The following is a 20,322-nucleotide window of genomic DNA, read 5'->3' on the forward strand; positions in this document are numbered from 1 at the left end:
CGTTGTAGTTGGTATTTGGCTCTGTGGACTAATGTGTTTGCTGACCACTGCTCTAGACCAACAGACTCTCCATTGTTTTGTGCATTCCAGAAGCACAGTTTCTTTAGATTCTGGAAGTACTTCTACTATCTAAGGTCGATCAGATGAACAGTCTCAAAACACGGGCTTTCTGGAATCACAGGTCTTTTCTGGGCTTGTAATTGACATTCCAGGTCAATCCAAATAGCCCTGGAATTTCGGAGCATTCCATACGTTTCCCTCCTCAGGTGGTCTAGAGAAAGATGACTTGCTGCTTGGTTGGCTGAGCCGAGCCGCATGGTCCCTTGCATAGCAGACCGACCCAGACCTGTAAACTCTCCCTCTCTCTCCCGCTGCTTTGAGACCTGCCGACTTCCTCCCCCAGAGGCAGTCTGTATGACTGATGCCTGACCCTGCTCAACAACCCAAGCCAGCCATGTAGAAGAATCTAGAACCACCAGCCCGTGCCTCCTGGGTGGGGTCCAGAATCCTGGATCCCTTAGCCCTGCCGAGACTGAGGAATCCAGCCAATAAAGGGGTCTCAGGAGGGAGCGCGCCACGCCCACTAGGCAGGCAGAACGTCACCGGCTAACGGTTTACCCAGCTGGCCTGCAGGTCCCAGCGGAGGGCCCCATCTCTCCATGTTGCTGCCCCTGGGAAGGGGCTACAAATGGGGGGGGAGGGGGCACCAGCCGGTATCACGGGGGCGGGGCCAGAGACGGGGTTGGTGTGAGTCCTCGGGGGCTGGCGGCCCCCTCTTCTGCCTCCGACTCCGCCCCGTCCTGGGTTTCCTCTTCCTCCTGGCAGCAGCTCAGCGCAAGCTCGTTCTCGTAGCAGAAAGCCGCCAGACAGTCGGGGAAGCCGGCCTTGGGGCCGCGGGAGTCCCGCTCTGCCCGCTGGTCCAGCTCCTTGGCGCTGCAGACGGGGGTCCCCGGGACCTCGTACGTGCGGTGGAAGTGGCGGTAGTCCACCTCGTACTGGGAGCCGCGCTGGAAGAGGACGGGCTCGAAACGGTGGCCCCAGAGCAGCTCCCCGGGGAGGTAGGAGGAGCGGCACTGCGTGGTCATGGCCGTGGCCTCCACCATGCCCTCCAGGATGACCACCAGCTCGAAGTCGGCCCGGGCCAGCTCGGCGCGCCCCAGCTCGTAGAGGGGGCTGGAGGCGTCGATCTCGTGCACGATGGTGATGGGGGACACCAGGAAGAGGCGGTCCGTGCCGCCGTCGAAGCCCACGTCCACGTCCTGGTGGTCCAGCGGGATGTACTCCCCTTCGGGGGTCACCCGAGGCTGCAGCGAGCGGCCAGGGGCCCGAGACAGGTGCAGGGAGGCGGAGGGAGACGGACATGGTGACAGGAAGCAGTGGGCATGCAGGAAAAGAGAGAGCAGAGACTCGTAGGGGTGAGGGTTGGGGGGGGAGAGTCAGAGAGAGGGGGATGAGGCCCAGGGGGAGGAAGGGCGGGCTCGGAGAAAGAGGGGACAGAGACCCAGAGAGACAGAGAGAGGGACAGAGACTCAGGGGGTTTGGGGATAGAAACCCGAGGAGGAGACAAGGGAGAGAGGAAGAGAGGGACAGAGGGACATGGACAGAGCCACAGAAATCAGCAAAGCAGAGATAAAGGTAAAGAAACAGAAGGAAAGAATGACATCCAAGCAGCAATTGGAGGAAAAGAAAAACGGCTTTCAGTGAACAGAGAAAGATAAACCAGGATGACAATCCAGGTCCAATATCCTGCATTCTCCACTGCTTCATCCCAGCTTATGGGCGCTCTGCACCCCAGGCCCTGCAGCCCCTGTGCACGTGTGTGATGGGGAGGAGGGTATGCAGTCCACAGGCCAGGCACTGGCAGTTTCACCCCACCTGCCCGCTGGTTCCATACCCACCTCCCAGGCCAGGCCAGTATCCCATAGGCTTCTGGGATAGACAATGAGTCCTAGTGTCTCAGTCCAGGAGAGAGAGATGGAGGGTGGGGCCCATTCTCTCCCACCTGTCTGTCTCCCGGAGACCCCAGTCGCTACTAGGAGCTGGAGCTCCCACCACCACCTTGTTCTCCCTCTCACCCAAGTACAAGCTCAGTCCAAGGTCACGTGACCACGTGGACAAGGGCAGCTAGCCTCAGAATGTGGGCAGTCTGGCCTCAGTTCTAGAAACACTAAAGCAAAAAGCGCCTTTCTGCAGAGAGTTGGAGGGAGCCACTACCCCAGGAGCCAATGAAAGTTGTTTTGTTTGTTGCTGAGAAGATAAAATTCAAGAGTGTCCCAACCCTGGCTCTGTACCCCTCCGAGCAGGAGGCTGGTGGGAGAGGCTGGGCCGCTGAGATGGGGAACAAAGTTTCCCACAAAGGCCGCAGGACCCCATGCCCAGAGGCCATGAACAGTTGTGTTCCACGGCTGCTTAGGTGAGAGCTGTACCCCATCCTGGGACCTGCATCTCCCACAATCCCACAGCAGCCAGGCCTCAAGTCATAAGCCACTGCGATTTACACCACCCGCAAAACTACAGGTCCTCACACCCCTCCGAGGCCCTTTCCCAGCCCCCAGAGGTGTCTGAGTTCAGAGCCCCTATGCCCCTCAAGGCTTAGATTCCCCACAATTCCATAGGGGGGCCCCTCACACCCCAGAAAGCTTTGTGTCTCAAAATCTGTCTCAATGTCGGCCTGCGGACTCAAGGGTCCCAGGTTCAATTCTGGTCAAGAGCATGTACCGTGGTTGTGGGCACATCCCCAGTAGGAGGTAAGCAGGACGAAGGTGATTGATGTTTCTCTCTCATCTATGTTTCTAACTATCCCTCTCCCTTCCTCTCTGTAAAATATCAATAAAATATATTAAAAAAAAAAATCTGTCTAAAGCCAAAACCGGTTTGGCTCAGTGGATAGAGCGTCAGCTTGCGGACTGAAGGGTCCCAGGTTCGATTCCGGTCAAGGGCATGTACCTTGGTTGGGGGCACATCCCCAGTGGGGGGTGTGCAAGAGGGAGCTGATTCTCATCAATGTTTCTAACTCTCTATCCCTCTCTCTTCCTCTCTGTAAAAAAAAAAATCAATAAAATATATATTTTTAAAAATCTGTCTCAAGTCTAGGATTTACATCTCCCACAACTGCTCCCGAACTCAAACTCCAGCCACAAGTAAAGCGAGAGGGTTCCTGTCCCAGAGACTGCTGGGAGTTGTAGTTCGCGCACCCTCCACGTCCAACACACGCCTCGCCCTCAGGCCTACATCTCCCACAATCCCCAGGGGCACCCCCTTCCCCCGCCTCCGGGTGGGGCCTGGGCCCCGCACCTGCAGCAGCTGGGCCCGCACGTGGGCCTCCACCAGGTGGCTGCGGCGCAGGTTGCCCACGCGCCACATGAGGCAGAGGCGGCGGTCGCGCAGCGCCACCACGGCGTTCTCGCTGAAGATGAGCGTCTCGTTGCGCTTCTTGGGCTTGGCCATCTTGGCCATGACGGCGCCCACGACGAAGGCGTCGAGCACGCAGCCGGCGATGCACTGCAGCACCACGGCGGCCACGGCGGCCGGGCACTCCTCCGTGACGCTGCGCACGCCGTAGCCGATGGACGTCTGCGTCTCCAGCGCCAGGAGGAAGGCGGCCAGGAAGCTGGCCACGTGCGAGAAGCAGGGCGCGGGCGGCGGCGGCGCGGCCAGGTCGCCGTGCAGCGAGGCGATGAGCCAGAAGGCCAGGCCGAAGAGCAGCCAGGACGCCAGGAAGGAGCAGGAGAAGAGCAGGCACATCCAGCGCCAGCGCACGTCCACGCACGTGGTGAACAGGTCGCTCAGGTAGCGCGCGCCCTGGCCGCCCAGGTGCACGAAGCGCACGTTGCAGTGGCCGTTCTTCTTGACGAAGCGCCCGCGGCGCCGCCCGGCGGCCGGGGCCTGGGCCGGGGCCCACCCGTTGCGGCACAGCCCCGGCCCGGCCTCCTCATCGCCCGCCCCGCCGTCCCCGGAAGCCAGGGCGCCGCTCAGGCGGCGCAGGGCCTCGGCCAGGCCCATGGGCGGGGACAGCCCCTCCGCTGGGGCTAGTGGGGGGCGGGCGCCCCGAACCTGCAGGGACAAGAGATGGGCAGAACCGTCAGAGGTGCCGGGAATGGGTGGGCATGCTCCCTGGGCCCTGGTGGCCTCGTATGGAAATTGGGTGGAAGGATGCTCACCTTGCCAAAACCGGTTTGGCTCAGAGCATGAGCCTGCGGATTGAAAGGTCCCGGGTTCGATTCCGGTCAAGGGCATACCTTGGTTGCCCTTGGGGAGTGTGCAGGAGGCAGCTGATCGATGTTTCTCTCTCACGGATGTTTCTAGCTCTCTATCCCTCTCTCTTCCACTGTAAAAATAAATAAATAAAAAAAATATATTTAAGAAAAAGAATGCTCACCTCGAAAGCCACAACAGTACAGCCTGAACAACTGTGACAGTAACACTTGTAATGACAGGAGGTACTTTTGTAACTATGGCTATCACACCACCACCACTGAGCCACAATGATGTGTCAGCCAGCATCTGCAGTGCCACACGCTGCTGCGAACTCGTTGCGTGAATTTTCTGATTTGAGCCTCACAACACCGTAGGCATTATTTCCCCAATTTACAGATGAGGAAACTGAGGCACGGAATGTTGAACGTGCCCAAGGTTACAGCTGATTAAACGGGCTTGAGTGCTAGCAGTCTAGCTCCAGAGCCCAAGCCCATAACCACGAAGGGGTCACTGGCTCTCAGCTGGAGGCTGAGGTCCCTGTGGTTCAAAAGGAAGCCCAGGCCCCGGCCGGGTGGCTCAGATGGTTGGAGCATCCTCCCATACTCCCAAAGGTCTCCGGTTTGATTCCCAGTCGGGGTACAAACCTAGGTTGCTGGTTCGATCCCGGGTGGGGGTGCATGTGGGAGGCAACTGATCTCTCCCTCTCACTCTCCCTTCCCCTCTCTTCCTCTCTTTCTCTCAAATCAATAAAAATATATCCTCAATCTGAAGCCAGTTTGGCTCAGTGGATATAGCGTCGGTCTGTGGACTGAAGGGTCCCAGGTTCGATTCCAGTCAGGAGCGTGTACCTTGGTTGCGGGCACATCCCCAGTAGGAGGTGTGCAGGAGGCAGCTGATTGATGTTTCTCTCTCATCGATGTTTCTAACTATCCCTCTCTCTTCCTCTCTGTGAAAAATCAAAAAATTAAAAATTAAAAAAAAGCATATGCTTTGTGAGTGTTTGTCCTTGAGTTCAAGTTCTAGCTCCACAAAAAAAAAAAAAAAAAAAAAAAATTATAGATATAAAACACCTCGGGTGAGGATTAAAGTAAAATAGCAGCCAATAGAGGCTGACGCAAAATTAAAAAACAAACAAACCAGCAACCAATAACAATAATAAAAAAAAAAAGTTCAGAAAGCGCAAGCAACAAAAGGAGAAAAATCAATAAATTGAACTTCAGCTGAAACTGGTTTGGCTCAGTGGATATAGCGTCGGTCTGTGGATTGAAAGGTCCCAGGTTCGATTCTGGTCAAGGGCATGTACATTGGTTGTGGGCACATCTCCAGTAGGGGGTGTGCAGGAGGCAGCTGGTCGATGTTTCTCTCTCATCGGTGTTTCTAGCTCTCTATCTCTCTCCCTTCCTCTCTGTAAAAAATCAATAAAATATATTAAAAAAAATTGAACTTCATCAAAGTAAATACTTTTCTGCTTCAAAGGACATTAACAAGGTGAAAGAGAACTCACTAATGGGGGAAAAGAGTTGCAAATCATATTATCTAAGAAATTTTTAAAAAAATATATTTTATTGATTTTAAAAAATATATATATTTTATTAATTTTGTACAGAGAGGAAAGGAGAGAGATAGAGAGTTAGAAACATGGATGAGAGTCATCAATCAGCTGCCTCTTGCACACCCCCTACTGGTGATATGCCTGCAACCGAATTACATGCCCTTGACCGGAATCGAACCCGGGACCCTTCAGTCCCCAAGCCGACGCTCTATCCATTGAGCCAAACCGGTTTCGGCAATCTAAGAAATTTGTATCCAAAAATACACAAACCAACCCAGCTCCCCCCGACTCTCAGACCTTGGGCAACTCTTTCTGAGCCTCAGTTTCCTCAGCTGTAAAATGGGGAAACTGACTTCTCTGTCAAGGTCAGGAATGGCTTCCAGTTATATATAGACCCAAGGCCCGATCCTGGCTCAGTTGCTGACCCACTACCTGCCCTGAGACAACTGACTTCCTTTTTCTGGAGTCCATTTTCTCATCAGTGGGGTGGGGACAAAAACCCACCACCTTGGAAGGAAGAAGGATCCAGAAGAAGGACCTTGGGCTTTTGAGTGAATCCGGCTCTGCCATTCACTAGCTGGAGGACTGGTGGTGAGTCACATCCCTTCCTGAGCCTCAGTTTCCTCATCTGTGAAATGGAGAGAATCTCATCAGCTGGACAGTGTGGAGAGGAGGGGGGAAGGGGCTGGTCGCGGACCTGCAGACCTCATCCCCCTCCAGCAGCTGCAGGTAACATCTGGCACGCTGGGGGCAGGGACCTACATGGACCAGGGATGAAATAGTTGGCCTATGCCGAAACCAGTTTGGCTCAGTGGCTAGAGTGTAGGCTTGCAGACTAAAGAGTCCCAGGTTCGATTCCGGTCAAGGGCATGTAGCTTAGTTGTGGGCACATCCCCAGTGGGGAGTGTGCAGGAGGCAGCTGGATCAATGTTTCTCTCTCATCGATGTTCCTAACTCTCTTCCCCTCTCTCTTCCTCTCTGTAAAAAAATCAATAAAATATATTAAAATAAAAAATAGTTGGCCTATTGGTTTTATCAACATGTACCAAGCACATGCATATGATATGCCCCCGGGATCCTGATGGGCTTCCGGCAGGACTGGGGGCCCTCAGCTTAAAGAGAGGGCTCTCAGTCAATGTCAAGTTCAATACCAAAGGGTCCTCCTTTCTTCCCCCAGGCCTCCAGCTCTGCACCTGCCTTCCATGCCCACCCGGACAGCCCCGCACCTGGGCTTCATTTCGCCCATTCCTCAGAGCGGAGGCTCAGGTGGGCGCACGGGGCCTGGCTGTGTCTGGCACCCAGGGTGTAACCCAACTCTGTTTTTGCCCATAATTACTCTGGCTGCGAAGAGATGGTTTGCCAAAAAGGGGAAACCGAGGCCAGTCCCGGAAGGCAGGTTTAAGGTGCGGATCTAGGCCCTGACCTGGACATGTGCAATCCTCTCCTGCCTGATGTCCCCACTCTGTGCCGTGTGCCACCGATGAGGGCCGAGGGGAGGCGAACTGGCTTCCCCCTGACGCAGCACCATCCCAGCCGGGGCCTCCTCACACCCTCACCTGTCTCTCACCACAACCCTGGGACGTCCCTTGTCACAGGCGACACCACTGGTCCCCCCTTGGTCCCTCAGCTGGAAAATGGCGAGCCCTGGACTCCCACCGGGGCCTTGGGTGCCCAGCCTGAGCCTGGGGCAGGGACCCCCATCCCGGCGGGTCCCGAGCGCCTGCCATTCCTGGGCAGCAGGATGAGCCCCTGGATGTCCCCGCCCAGCACTGGGCTCCACCAGACCCGCCGCTCAGCTCTTCAGGACGCCGGAGGCCAGGGTCACTGCTCCGGGCCACAGCGTGGGGAACAGGCCGAGGCCCGGCCAGACCCCTGCAGTGCGAAGGCGGGGGCCAGTGTGGGTTCTGCCCTTTCCAACCCGGGACTCTGCCTCCCAAGTAAACCGAGGCCCACACTCAGCCCGACAGGACCGTGTCCGTTTCCCAGAGCAGATGGGGCAGGGGCTTCCTCTCGGGGGGCCTGTCTGCACCCCACATGGCCCAGCTTCCATGGGTGGATGCTACTCGGACTCAGGGGGGCCCGCTGCCCCACAGGAGCAGGCTGGAGGGCAAGGCTCCAGAGCCTGAGTCGCCCCCCCCCCCCTCGACCTGCTGGGGAGCAGCTTAACGTTTCTATAAAGGAGACGGGGCTTAAGGTGCCTGCACTTCGGGTCTAAGTCACCGCCTAATCTGAGGCCCAGAAGCCCCGCCCCCAGGCCCAATCCCTCCCTCCTCCCCAAAGGAACACGTCCACCCCTCCGGAGCCCGGGTACCTCCCCTGCCCTCACCACGGAGGGGTCCTGGAAGCAGGCTGGGGGGCAGAGGCTGATGGGAGGGGTGTGGGGCAGAGCCTGGGCAAAGAAAGACAGGGTACAGAATCGGACATGAGCAGGGAGAGAGGGAGCCCGAGAAGAGCGATGTGGGGGTGGAGAGAACCAGAGGGAAGGGCACAGGGACAGAGGGAGACCCCCAGAGGGAGGGGGACAGAGACCAGAGGGAGGGACAGGGACCCAGAGGGAGGGGGACAGACAATGGGAGACGGATGGCGGACAGAGGCCCAGGGAGAGAGGAGAGCAACACGGGCAGAGGAGAAGCAATTGGGAAAGCCATGGAGGTGGTGTCTTAGGGAAGGGGAAGGGGAGACGGGAGGCAGAGACCAATGGAAGACAGAGATGGGACAGAAAGAGGTTCCACTGAGATGGAGGATGAGGGGGGGGGGCAGTGAAAAAAAGCACAAAATGTCCATGGGGAGGGGGGGTCAGTCGGAGGCACCGAATTTGAAGGGAGCGATTGTTCTGGGGCTGGACTGTCACTGAGGGTAAGACGGGACCTCTCCGAGGGGGGCAGCAGGATGGGGTGGGGATGCTGGAGATGCCACCCAAGCAAGGGGGCGGAGGTGGAGGAGGTGGGAGAGCCCGCAGCCCCGGGCCCCTGCCCAGGCTCCTGCACGGAGCACATACCTGGAGGGGCGGCCCACCCCCATGCCCTCCGCGGGGGCTCCTGTGTGGCTGCTGATGGCTGCCGTGTCCTCAGCCCCAGGGGCCCAACCTCTGTGTCCACAGGCGGATCAGAGGCCTGGCCGAGGGGGGGCAGGGGGTGGGGCCAGCTCAGAGCCGCAGAGGGGGAGCCAGGGAGGACAGCCAGGCAGGCGGCTGGGCTGCGGCCCAGGCAGGCTGGAGGCGGCAGACACACAGGAGGGGGCGGGGCCAGCCTGGGGCCAGGAGCCACGGGAAGACGGGGGCATGGAGGAGGGAACAAAAGGGGCGAGATGATGATAAAGGAGCTGGGGCTGAAGGAGAAACGGGGGCACCTGGTTCTCCCTGCGACAAAGCCTTAGGAAGCCGGGGTCACAGGTGCGATGCCCCCGGAGACGCAGAGTGAGCCCGATGGAGTGAGATGTGGGAGGAAGGCGGGAGGGACTGCGCCCAGTGGGCTGAAGGCTGGAGCAGGTGCCAGGTCCCTGCTCCTCCCCAGTTCTCTCAGCGAAGCGGCCGGGAGGACGAGTCTCACACATCAGGCCGTTCCCGTCCTTTATTGGCCTTAGGACCCCGCCCCCGACTTTCCTCCCTCCACACACCGGCCTCCAGCAGCCCCGCAGCCCCCACTGGGGAGTCCTGGCCAAACCCAGCGGCAGGAAGACAAGAGGCAGAGCCTAATTCTCCGGGGGCGGTGGGGGTGGTGAGGGGGGCCAGGACACACCCCTCAAACTCGGCCCAGTCATTGCAAAGCACGTGAGTTCCCTGAGGGCAAAGGGTACAGCCAAGTGCCTCAGCTGACAAAGTGTCCCGTTATTGGGCCCCCAGAGTCCCTGAGAGCGGGGGTGAGTCAGGGCTGAACCAGGTCTGGTGGGGGCGCTGGAGTCACACCCGGAGGTGGTCCGCGAGGCCCGGAAGGCGGGTGACGCTGCTTTGAGCGCCAGGATCACACCAAGCCCTTCGGTGGGAGGGCTCACCAGGCCAAACCAAGTCCCGTAGAGAAGAGTAAGCCCAGCAGAACGGTCATGGTGGCCAGCGGGCCGAGCAGAGTCCCTCTTCGGAGGCCCGGTGCGCAGACCTGCAGGAGTCCCTTCCAGGAAGCTCCCGAGGGGAGGGCCGGGCCGGGCCGGCGCCTCAGACGCTGATGGTGCGGAAGACGGTGAAGCCGGACAGCGCGGTGCTCACCAGCAGCCCGGGGCACTGCGGGTGCCAGTGCAGCTCCTTCAGGTCCGTCTCGCCCTGGTGCACGAACAGCAGCTGCTGGGGCAGGTCCGCCAGCCCGGGCTGGGCCTCCGCGTCGCCCGCCTCGGGGTCCCGCTCCACCGCCAGGTCCCACTGTGTGACCTGGTTGTCCGCGCCCGCGGCTGCGAAGACCCCGCTGTCCTGGGGGTGCCACTCGACGGAGGTCACGGGGGCCACGTGCTGCTTGAACGTGGCCACTGGGGAGCCGGACTGCGGGAAGACAGGAGTCAGGGGCTCCGAGCACCTCCGCCCCAGTCCTGGGGTGCCCCCGGCAGAGCCCAACCCTCTCCAGCCTCGGGGTTCAACCAGGGCTCCGCTCTGAGGCCCCATAACCCGATTCTCTGAAAGGGACAGAGGGAGGTACAGCTGGTAACAATGGCCTCATGTCCCAGGGGCCGCTGGGAACCTGGTTTCACCTGCGCAGAAGCCGGCCCCTGGAAGGGGTGTCCTCCCAGGGGCCCGATGGCCTTAAAGGGGCGGGAGCAGGGCTCCGGGCTGCAGGAGCAGCAGATGCAAAGAATTGAGAAGCCCCTTTTCCTACACACAGGGGCTCATTTGGAGACGTGTCTCCAGAGTTCCCATCAACTCGGCCGTGTGACCTGGCCACGCACCTGCCTGGGGGGCTGGAAGCCTTTTCTAGAACCTTCCCAGGGGAGCTTCTAGAGAACCAAGACCCCGGCAGGGAGAAAGACCAGGACACGGTGGTCCTGGGAAGGCGCCGAGCCCTGGGAAGTGAGGGCTTCGCCCGGGCAGATCGTGGATACAGCAACCTTCCTGCCCAGAAGCCTCAGCGCGACCAACAGGCAGCGTGGCTGGGCCACAGCGTCTCCCCGCTCCCGGCCTCTCTCTGCCTGCACCGCGCCTGCACGGAGGGGCTGGGCTCCGAAGCCTCGGCCTCTTCTCTCGTCAGCTCTCAGACTGGTAGAACGGCTTTTACGGCAGCCACAAGCCATCCTCCTGCTGAGCCCGCGTCCCATCTGTCGCCGGAAGGGGCTGGGCCAGGGAAAGGGCGCCCCCAGCTCTGGCGTCTTAGACCCCTTCGGAGGGCGAGCCCACAGACCCCAGTGGCTGCTGGGAACGGGAGCTCCGGCAGGTGCCTCGCTGGGAACACACCTTGAACTGCCGCAGGTCCCACACCCTGAGGGCCCCGTCGTCCCCGCCGCTGAGCAGGAAGGGCTCCCGGCGGCTCCAGTGGATGACGTTGACGTCCCCGTCGTGGGCGGCGGCCGTGGTGAGCATGCAGGCCTTGCTGGGGGCGGCCCGGATGTCCCAGATGCGGATGGAGGCGTCAGCGGAGCAGGAGCCGAAGACCTGGAAGAGGAGTCTGAGCGCCCGGGGTTCCCTGCACCCCGCCGAGACCAGGTGCCAGCAGTGGGCCCCTCCTCCTTTAAGATCCAGGAATCCAGCCCGGCCGGTGTGGCACAGTGGGGTGACTGCTGACCCGGGAACCAAGAGGTCACTGGTTCCATTTCCAGGCAGGGCACAGGCCTGGGCTGCCGGCTTGGTCCCAGGAGGGGGTGTGTAGGAGGCAGCCGATCAATGACTCTCCCTCTCTCTCTCTCTCCCTTCCTCTCTGAGATCAATAAAAATACATAATAATAATTTAAAAAGAAGACCCAGGAGTCCAGGCCCCGGCCTGCCTCACCGTGTCCTCGGTCGGGGACCACTGCAGGTCCTCCACGGAGCGCGTGTGGCCCACGAAGGGCCGCTGGTCCACGTGCCAGGAGCCGCCGTCCGTGGGCGTCCAGAGGTGGATGTTCTTCTGACAGTCACCGCTCAGCAGGCGCCCTGGGGCGTCGGAAAACCACCTGGTCCCAGCTGGCCCGGCGCAGCCCCCTCCCTGGAGTCAGCACCCTCCCCTGCCGCAGACCCAGCTCCCTCCGGCGCCCCAGGACCAGGCGCCCGCCCCCGGGGCTCACCGGGCACGCGGGGGGACCAGTCCAGCGCGAAGCCCTCGCCCATGTGGCCGGCGAAGGTGAAGATGGGCTTCACGCGAGCCTGCTCGTCCCGGAGGAAGGCGGCCAGGGCCTGGGGGTCGTCCACCACCTGCAGGAGCCGCCGCAGCGCAAACACCTCCACCTGGCCCTTCTCCGACCACACCCCCGCCACCGGCTCCTCGCCCAGCCAGGACACCTGCGGGGGGCGGACAGGAGGAGATGGGAGGGGCAGGAGGCTCAGGTTGGTGGCCACAGCTGCTAGCACCCCTGAGACTAGCACTGCAGTTCCCCAGACACCCCCACCCCCAGGGCTGGGACAACCACCCCCAGAATCCTTTGCAGGAGAGGACCACAGTCCACAAGCCCAGCTTGGTACCAGGGACAGCTCCCCACCCTGCAGCAGAGGTGGTGCTGGGAAAACTCCTTCAAGTCTCCCAGGAATCAAGGCTGTAATTCCCGGCAGCCCTCATCAGACTCGGGTCTCTGCAGCCCTCTCAGTGTGGGAGAGTCCCAGGCCTCAGGCTTTCCGCCTCGCCTCGACCTCCTTGAACTCCAGACTCAGATCACAAACCTCAGGACTGCGCAAACCTCACCAGATCAAAGCCAAGCTCCAAAGTGCCGACTGCAACCTACTCCTCCCCAAACGGCAGGACCTGTTTTTAGACTCGTCTCTTCCTCAACCCGACACCTATGCTGATCCCACTAAAAATGCACCACTTCGCCCTGGCTGGTGTGGCTCAATGGATAGAGCATCGGCTGGCGGACCAAAGGGTCCTGGGTTTGATTCTACTCAAGGGCATGTACCTTGGTTGCGGGCACATCCCCAGCAGGGGGTGTACAGGAGGCAGCTGATGGATGTTTTTCTCTCATCGATGTTTCTAACTCTCTATCCCTTTCCCTCTCTCTCTATAAAAAGTCAATAAGATATATGCCGAAACCGGTTTGGCTCAGTGGATAGAGCGTCAGTCTGCGGACCAAAAGGTCCTGGGTTCGATTCCGGTCAAGGGCATGTACACTGGTTGTGGGCACATCCCCAGTAGGGGGTGTGCAGGCGGCAGCTGGTTGATGATTCTCTCTCATCCATGTTTCTGACTCTCTATCCTCCCTTCCTCTCTGTACAAAATCAATAAAATATATTTTTAAAAAATCAATAAGATATATATTTTTAAAAATCAACGGAGAACTATCCTCAGGTGAGAACTGGAAAAATTCCCACCACCTCTATTGTTGTCGCTTACTGATGCCATCCCTCTCCTGAACTACAGCCCCCACAGGACTGTCTGCTGCCCTTGTCTTCCTGCAGTCTCTTCTGAACTCAGCAGGAAGAGGAGTGAACACACAAGTCAGATCCCGTCTTTCCTGTGCTCCAGACTCTCCCAGGCTCCCAACGTCTCCCCGAGTAAAAGCCAAGTCCTTACAACGGGCTCCAAGGCCCTAACCGACCTGTCTGTGTGGGCCCACCCCCGAGGTCTTGCCGCCATACCCCTTGCTCATTCGGCTCTAAACACACTGGTTCCCCCCAGCTTCTCTCAAAAACTCCTCCAACATGCCAAGTTCGCCCCACACCTGTACACGGTTTTCCTTGTCTGCACACCTTTTCCCACACACCCTTGGCTCGCTCCCTCACTTCCTGTGGGTCTCTGTATAAATGGCTCCTTATCAGTGAGCATGTCCCGGGCCACGCTATTTAAAATAGCAACCCGCCGAAACTGGTTTGGCTCAGTGGATAGAGCATCGGCCTGCGGACTGAAAGGTCCCAGGTTCGATTCCGGTCAAGGGCACGTACCTTGGTTGCGGGCACATCCCCAGTGTGGGGTGTGCAGGAGGCAGCTGATCGATATTTCTCTCTCATTGATGTTTCTAGCTCTCTTATCTCTCTTCCTCTCCGTAAAAAATCAATAAAATATATTAAAAAAAATAAATAAAATAGCAACCCGCACAGGAACACCCTAACCCCTTACCTGACTTTATTTTCCCTCTACAACACTTAGCACCTTGACACGGTACACATCTACTAATTTTGTTCTTGCCCCCTTCTCCAGCAGCATGTACGTCCCAAGACCTTTTGCTCCCTGTTAAATCCCTAGAGTCCAAGACAGTACCCAAAACAGGTTAACACTGATGGAAATGCACAGCCAGAACCACAGGCCAAGCACTGCTCTGAGTGCTGTTTGTCACCCCATTTAACTCGCATCAACCTGATCAAAAGATGCTATAACCCTAAACCACAAGAGTAACCTCACAGCTCTGAGCAGTTCCTGAAAAGTAACAGGAAACATAGACACTCACATTACAACTAGGTGCTGTTTCCAAGCATCTGAAATAACTGTATTTCAGTTACAGAAAGAGTTGTATGTTGTTCTATTTGATCCTTACACCAGGCAAGTTTTGCAACTCACACCATTTCACAGAACATAAAAAAAGCAAAACTCCTCACACAGCACCCAGTACCATTCAGAATGGCTAAGACATATGTAAACTAGCCCTGACCGGTTTGGCTCAGTGGATAGAGCGTCAGCTTGCGGACTGAAGGGTCCTAGGTTCGATTCTGGTCAAGGTTGCAGGCACATTCCCAGCAGGGTGTGTGCAGGAGGCAGCATTATGATGTTTCTCTCTTATCGATGTTCCTAACTCTATCCCTCTCCCTTCCTCTCTGTAAAAATCAATAAAATATGTTTTTTAAAAACAGACATATGTAAACTAACATGTAAAATTATGTACCTGACGCTTGCCCAAAAGCCGAAGGGCGTGAGGAGGTGCAGGTATAGATGCGAGAGTAGGGGTGCGCCCCAGAGTTGTAGAGCAGACTGCTTAGACCACATGTGTCAAACACAAGGCCCGCGGGCCAAATCCGTCCCGCCAGGCCTTGCAATGTGGCCCGCACCGCGCTGTCATCACTGCACTCCGCTGCGTTTCCATCACAATGACAGTTTATGACTGTTCAGTAAACCATTCGGCCCGCGATTTAGGCTGGATTTTAGATTTTGGCCCCTTCTCTGATTGAGTTCGACACCCCTAGCTTAGACTGTATTTACCCGGACTCGGTTGATGCCTCCGTAGTGGGGCACCATGGCCAGCTCCAGCTGAGGCTTCCGGTCTTCTTCATCCTCTTCCTCCTCCTCTTCCTCCTCCTCATCATCGCTGCCCTCTGAAGGCGGGGGCTTGGTCCCGTGCAGATTGTGCATCCGGAGCATCATTAATCTGGGGGAAAGTGGGATGTGACGAAGGCGCTGGGCGTCAGGATCCTTAGGGAGGAGGGAAGACGGAAACCCCAACTGACTCGGGGTCGGAGGGATGCAAAAGCGGGAAGCCCTACCTCCTGGTCCGGGGGAAGGGAAGCTGGAGGCTGACTCCTGGACTTCGGGGCAGAAGAGGCTGGGGAATCCGGACTCCTAGGAAAGCCTCAGGTCTCACTCACCTGTTGCTTTGGGCGCTCTCCGCCTGGGTCCCGGCACACAGGTAGAGTGTCAGAGGCAGCTCTGTGCGATTGTCCCCGAGGTGATCCCGGACGATGTCAAAGCTGAGGCAGGGGGCGCCTGGGGAGGGAAGGAGAGGTTGGAAAGTCACGATGGGACAGCGGGATCTCGGCGCCCTCCAGGGTGACGCCACCCCTCTCAGACTTCCCCCAGTCTTCCCTTTCAGAGCGCCCCTTCAGTTAAAGGCTCAGGACCTGGGCCCCTCAGGATCCAGGATTCCAGCTCCCTCCTTCCCCAGGGGCCAGGAGTCTGGGTGCCCCCCTACCTGTCTGCGCCCGGTGGTACAGCACGTAGGCCTCCTCGTCCATGACCAGCTCCTCTCCTTCGCGCAGCGGCGGCCCCCGGCCGGGCAGATAGACCTGGGCCGGGCCCTCGGACCCAGCCTCGCGGGACTCAGCCTCCATGGGCTCCTCGTTCTCACACGTGCGCCGCCGACCCTTGCGCGCCGCCATCCTCGAAGCCTCTGGCTGTCGGCGCGAGTTGATGATGTCACTTCCGGGTTGCGCTCTCTCGCTTTTTTTTCCTTCCCCCCCGCCCCCCTTCCACCTCCCTTGGCGAGCCACCAGGCGGCGCCGTTACCTTGGAAACTCTCCAGTTCACCAATTAGAGAGGGCGGTGGGGAGAGGGAGAAGGAGAACAAGGTAACGGCGTCCTGGTTTAGCCATGAAGTCCTGAGGTGGATACGCGGAGACCACCGGCGCCGCATACCTTGGAGGCGCTCTTCTGCGGAGCCGTTGCAAGGCCTCCTGGGAGTTGTAGTTCTCGGGGAAGCGTGTGTTGCGCATCTACTCCAGACTATAGCGTTCTGAGCCTCCTCCACCTTTGACTCCCCAAGAGCTTGCTTTCCGCTCCGATGATTATTCATGTATGCAAATAAGAGCTCTTGCCGACCAGGACCGCGGGTTTTTCTGTTCTCTGAAGACCCATCAAAGCGGTTTCTTCTCCCCTCCTTGTGATGATGGCCTTAATTTATTTCAAAAGGCTTCATGTAAACAGGATGATACTGGGCGTGAGTGAGTCGGTGGATTCTACCCTCTCGGGGGCAGTCAAGTGCCTAACCAGGACTTCATATGGCAGCTATGGTCGGCGAGCACTTAATCAGAAAGTCCATCCTCTGGAGGCAGCTGTTACAAGTGCTTCTCTTTATGGCCCATCAGCGGCAGAGGTCTGGCTAATTGGCATAATGAAATGTTAGAAATAGATTCTCCTTGGTGAGATTAACGGTATTCAAGATACCTCGGACTGGCTGGAATGCATTACACACTCTTCCGCGCTTGCATGAGCAGGATATTAAGAATCTTGCAAGCCTCGTTGTCCGTAGCCATTAGGAAATGGGACCCTAGACTTGATCCTAAAATGGTTTGATCCTGGATCTTGCCTGAGTTCTCTGTCCCCCATATCTCTAGGTCTCTGTCCAGCCCTGACTCTTCTGGGGTGGGGGTGGGGGTGGGGGGTGTCTTTTTTCACTTCCCCTTTCTGGACCTTTGTCTCCCACCTCCCTCCAGGGTCTCTGCTCTGTGGGACTTCTCTCAGTTTGTTTCCCTTCACAGGTGTGAGGGTGCTGGTGCTGGGGGAAGGGGGGGGAGGGGGAGACGACGACACAGACACGGAGCTCACACTTGGACGGAGGAGGCGTAAAAACATGGTTTATTCCAAACACTGCGATGTGGGACAGGAGGGAGGGAAGGAACGTGGGTGGTGAGTGGGGACTCCCAGACCCTCTCCTCCACCACCCAGCTCCAGGCCGGGCTGGAGGTCTGGGAGAGGGGGCCTTGGGGGGTCTGCTGGGTCATCACTGAAGGGTCCCAAAGAAGGGTTAGGTTTGGAGAGGGGGTGTTGGGTGGCATCTGGGGTAGGTAGTGAGGTGCGATGGATGGGAGGTTTTGGCCCCTGCAGGTTGGGATCTACGCTGTGGGGGGGAGGGGGTAAAGGCGGGGCTTCCGTTGGGGGTGTGTCCTAAGTCAAAATAGGGAAATGTGACCCGGGGTGGAAAAGGAGGTGGTGGGGGAGGGGTGTCCCGGTTTGACGTCAAGGGGCGGTCTGGTCGGGGCACAGTCTGGGGCTGGGGCACAGTTTAGGGTCCGAGGTCACAGTCTGGGGTCGGAGGATGACCATGTGTAGGGGTCGGAGTTTGTCACAGTCTGGGGTCAGGGGGTTTGTGTATGGCGGGGCCCAGGTCTAGGGTCACAGTTTGGCGAGCGCGTCTCACAGTTTTGAGTCCCCGTGGATGGAAGGTTAAAAACGGGCCTCCCCGGAGGCGGCGTGGCCGGGCCCGGGGAGCTGCACAGTGATGTGGGGGCCGCGGCCCCGGGCGTGGGGGCGGGGCGCGGGCGCGGCGCGACCCCCCCACCTCCCGCCCCATCTGGTGGTGACGTTAAAAAGCCCTTGTCGGGTTTTAAAAAATGTCCAGCGGGCTCCGAGACCTCCGCCCCGTGAGATTCCGGGGACCAAATCCCCATCCAGCGGGAGAGACTCCGGGGACCACATCCCCTCCGGTTCACGGTGCCCCGAGAAAACGAAAGGGGCACAGGACGCTGCTCCAGGCGGGGTCCGGCCGGTGCCACCTTTTCCTTCCCATCCCACGCGGGTCCCGTCCGCTGCGCGCGCCCCCCCGGGCCGTGGCCTGCGCTGACCGAGGGGGCGGGCGGGCCCCCGGGGCGGGCCGCGTCATACCTCGGACTCGAGGCTGGAGAAGTGCGCCGAGCCCCGGCGGGTGCCCAGGTCCCCGCCCCGGTGTCTCCGGTGGGGCGCGGCGGCGGGCGGCGGCCCCCAGTGCGCGGCGTGCAGGCAGCGGCGCGCGTGGCGGGAGGGCCCGGTGAGGCGGCGCGCGGGGGCGCGGGGGCACGAGCTGAGGTCCTCCAGGGAGCGCGAGGTGGGCGCGGGCGGCGGCAGGTCCCAGCCCCCCGCGGCGGCGCGCCGGTGCCGGTGGTGGTGCGGGGCCGGGGGCGCGGGCGCGCGGTGCGAGGCGCGCGGGCGGTGCGTGTGCGCGCGGGGGCACCCGCAGCGGGCCCGGCGGCGGGGCGGCGGCGGGGGCCCGGCGGCCCAGGGCGGGGGCGGCGGCGCCCACCAGCCGCCGTCCAGGCCGTCGTGCGAGCAGCTGTGGTGGCGCGGCGGCGGCAGCAGCTCCAGGCTGGCGCAGTGGCGGCAGTGCCAGGCGGCCGGGCCGCCGCGCGGGGGCAGGTAGTCCCAGCTGCCGGCGCGCCAGCCGCCCAGCTTGTCCACCGACCAGTAGCGGCCGGGCGGCGGCCCCAGGCGCTCGGCGTACGGGTAGGGGAAGTCGGCGTACCACCAGGGCTCCAGGCCGCCCAGCGACGCGCCGCCCAGGCTCTCCGAGTCCTCCGAGTCCGACGGCGACGGCTCCAGGTCCAGGTACGGGCAGGGCGGCGGCGCGGCGCGGCGCGGCGGGGGCGCGGCCTGGGCCCCGGCGCCCCCCGGGCCCCCCGCGGCCCCCGCGGCCCCCGCGCCCGGGCCCAGCAGCGGCTGGCTCTCGGGGTCGGAGCGCGGCCAGCGCGCGGGCGCCGGCGGGCTCTCGTCCTCGTAGGCCAGGCGGCACAGCGGCGGCCCCGCGGCGGCGGCGGGCGCGGGCGGCCCGGGCGGCGACGGGAAGCCGGGGTAGGCGCCGGCGGGGGGCTCGGCCGGCTCCTTGTCGCGCACGATGGCGAAGTAGGAGGGCGGCGGCTTCTGCGGCGGCGGCGCGGCCGGCGGGGACAGCGGGCGGCCCCCCGCGCCCCGCGCCGCCCCGCGCGCCTCGCCCGCGCCCAGGCCCTGCGGCTCGATGGGGCCGTAGTAGCGGTGGAAGCCGTCCGCCAGCCCCGCGGCCCCCGGCGGCCCCGCGGCCTTGGCGCGCCGCCAGCGGTCCACCGCCGCGCGCTCCCGGGGCAGGAAGGGCGCGGGGCCGGGCGCGGGGCGCGGCGCGGGGTACGCCGGGCTGGGCAGCGGCTGCGGCGGCGGCGGCGGCTTGGCGGGCGGCGGGGCGGCCTCGGCGCTGCAGCAGCTGTACATGCCCTGCGGGGGGGGGGTGTGTGTGGAGGGGGAGAGACGGGGTCAGCGCCACGGGCTGGAGACCCCTCTCTCCTCCCCTCCCTCCTCTCCCTCCTCCCCTCCCTCTTCTCCTGCACCCCTCCCTTCTCTCCCTCCACCCCTCCATCCTCTCCATCCTCTCCCTTCTCTTCCCCTCCCTCCTCTCCTGCACCCCCGCGGGTCCCTCCCACCCCTGGGCATCCCTGCCGGTTTGCACCTGTTGGTCCCCTGGCTTCCCCCCCCCCCCCCCCCAGGCCCCTGTACCCTGGAGAAGGCCAGCAGGAAGTCCATGCGCTGGGTGGGCCCCAGGCAGTGCCGCAGGCGCCAGTACACCAGGTGCTCCCAGGCGAAGACCAGCAGCGACAGGCCCATGGCCACCAGCAGCATGTAGAAGACGCCCGCCATGTTGTCGATGTCCAGCTTGCTGCTCATCACCTCGATCTTGTCGTTGTGGCAGATCCCGGAGAGCCACAGCCGCTCCAGCATCTCGATCTCATCTGGGGGACCAGGGGGGGTGCAGTGAGAGGTCACCTTTGCAGAGATCCCCTGAGGACCCGCCTCTGATATAGGAGTCTAGGCCTCCCGTGGCCTCATCCCTCCATCCTGGCGCCCTGGGCCTCATCCCCGCATTCCTGGGGACCCAGGGCCCCCCCCCCCCCTGCTCTCAGGCGTGCTCCCCCAGCCCCCCCTCCGCAGCCGCACCGTCCCCCAGGAACTGCAGGAGCGCCAAGTCGATGGGCCGCTTCCAGCGGGAGCCCTTGTGCAGGGCGATGCCGTAGCCCGTGGTGGCAAAGACCTTGCCGGAGCCGATGGTGACCAGCTTGCAGCCCTCGTCCTTGCGGGCCATGTAGTTGAGCACAGCTGCGTCATAGATGAAGGCGTCCA

General features: G+C 60.8%; 3 protein-coding genes across 3 annotated transcripts in view; all 3 read right to left on the minus strand.

Annotated features, from left to right (window-relative positions):
* Window positions 1-257: 257 nt before the first annotated feature.
* On the minus strand, window positions 258-4,157 carry KCNJ14 (potassium inwardly rectifying channel subfamily J member 14). Its single transcript, XM_036432618.2, has 2 exons — window positions 3,295-4,157; window positions 258-1,304 (listed from the first exon to the last, which is right to left on the minus strand). The coding sequence occupies exons 1-2, from the start codon at window positions 4,000-4,002 to the stop codon at window positions 717-719; spliced, it is 1,296 nt and encodes a 431-aa protein (XP_036288511.1). The 5' UTR covers window positions 4,003-4,157; the 3' UTR covers window positions 258-716.
* A 5,159-nt stretch (window positions 4,158-9,316) lies between these two features.
* GRWD1 (glutamate rich WD repeat containing 1) lies at window positions 9,317-15,884 on the minus strand. The gene is made up of 7 exons (XM_036432617.2): window positions 15,683-15,884; window positions 15,360-15,477; window positions 14,977-15,142; window positions 11,924-12,137; window positions 11,650-11,792; window positions 11,118-11,315; window positions 9,317-10,214 (listed from the first exon to the last, which is right to left on the minus strand). The coding sequence occupies exons 1-7, from the start codon at window positions 15,867-15,869 to the stop codon at window positions 9,897-9,899; spliced, it is 1,344 nt and encodes a 447-aa protein (XP_036288510.1). The 5' UTR covers window positions 15,870-15,884; the 3' UTR covers window positions 9,317-9,896.
* Window positions 15,885-17,576: 1,692 nt separating this feature from the next.
* Window positions 17,577-20,322, minus strand: part of GRIN2D (glutamate ionotropic receptor NMDA type subunit 2D) — a 45,867-nt gene continuing 43,121 nt past the window's right edge. Inside the window, exons 11-13 of the mRNA XM_036432614.2 lie at window positions 20,140-20,322; window positions 19,702-19,934; window positions 17,577-19,422 (exon numbers count right to left, since the gene is read on the minus strand). The exon at window positions 20,140-20,322 is cut by the window's right edge and continues 5 nt beyond it. Coding sequence (XP_036288507.1) covers window positions 18,085-19,422; window positions 19,702-19,934; window positions 20,140-20,322 — 1,754 coding nt within the window. The 3' untranslated portion in view covers window positions 17,577-18,084. The remainder of the gene's footprint in view (window positions 19,423-19,701; window positions 19,935-20,139) is intronic.

Source organism: Pipistrellus kuhlii, unplaced genomic scaffold, assembly GCF_014108245.1.
Source record: "Pipistrellus kuhlii isolate mPipKuh1 unplaced genomic scaffold, mPipKuh1.p scaffold_m20_p_114, whole genome shotgun sequence".
NCBI classification, from domain to species: domain Eukaryota; kingdom Metazoa; phylum Chordata; class Mammalia; order Chiroptera; family Vespertilionidae; genus Pipistrellus; species Pipistrellus kuhlii.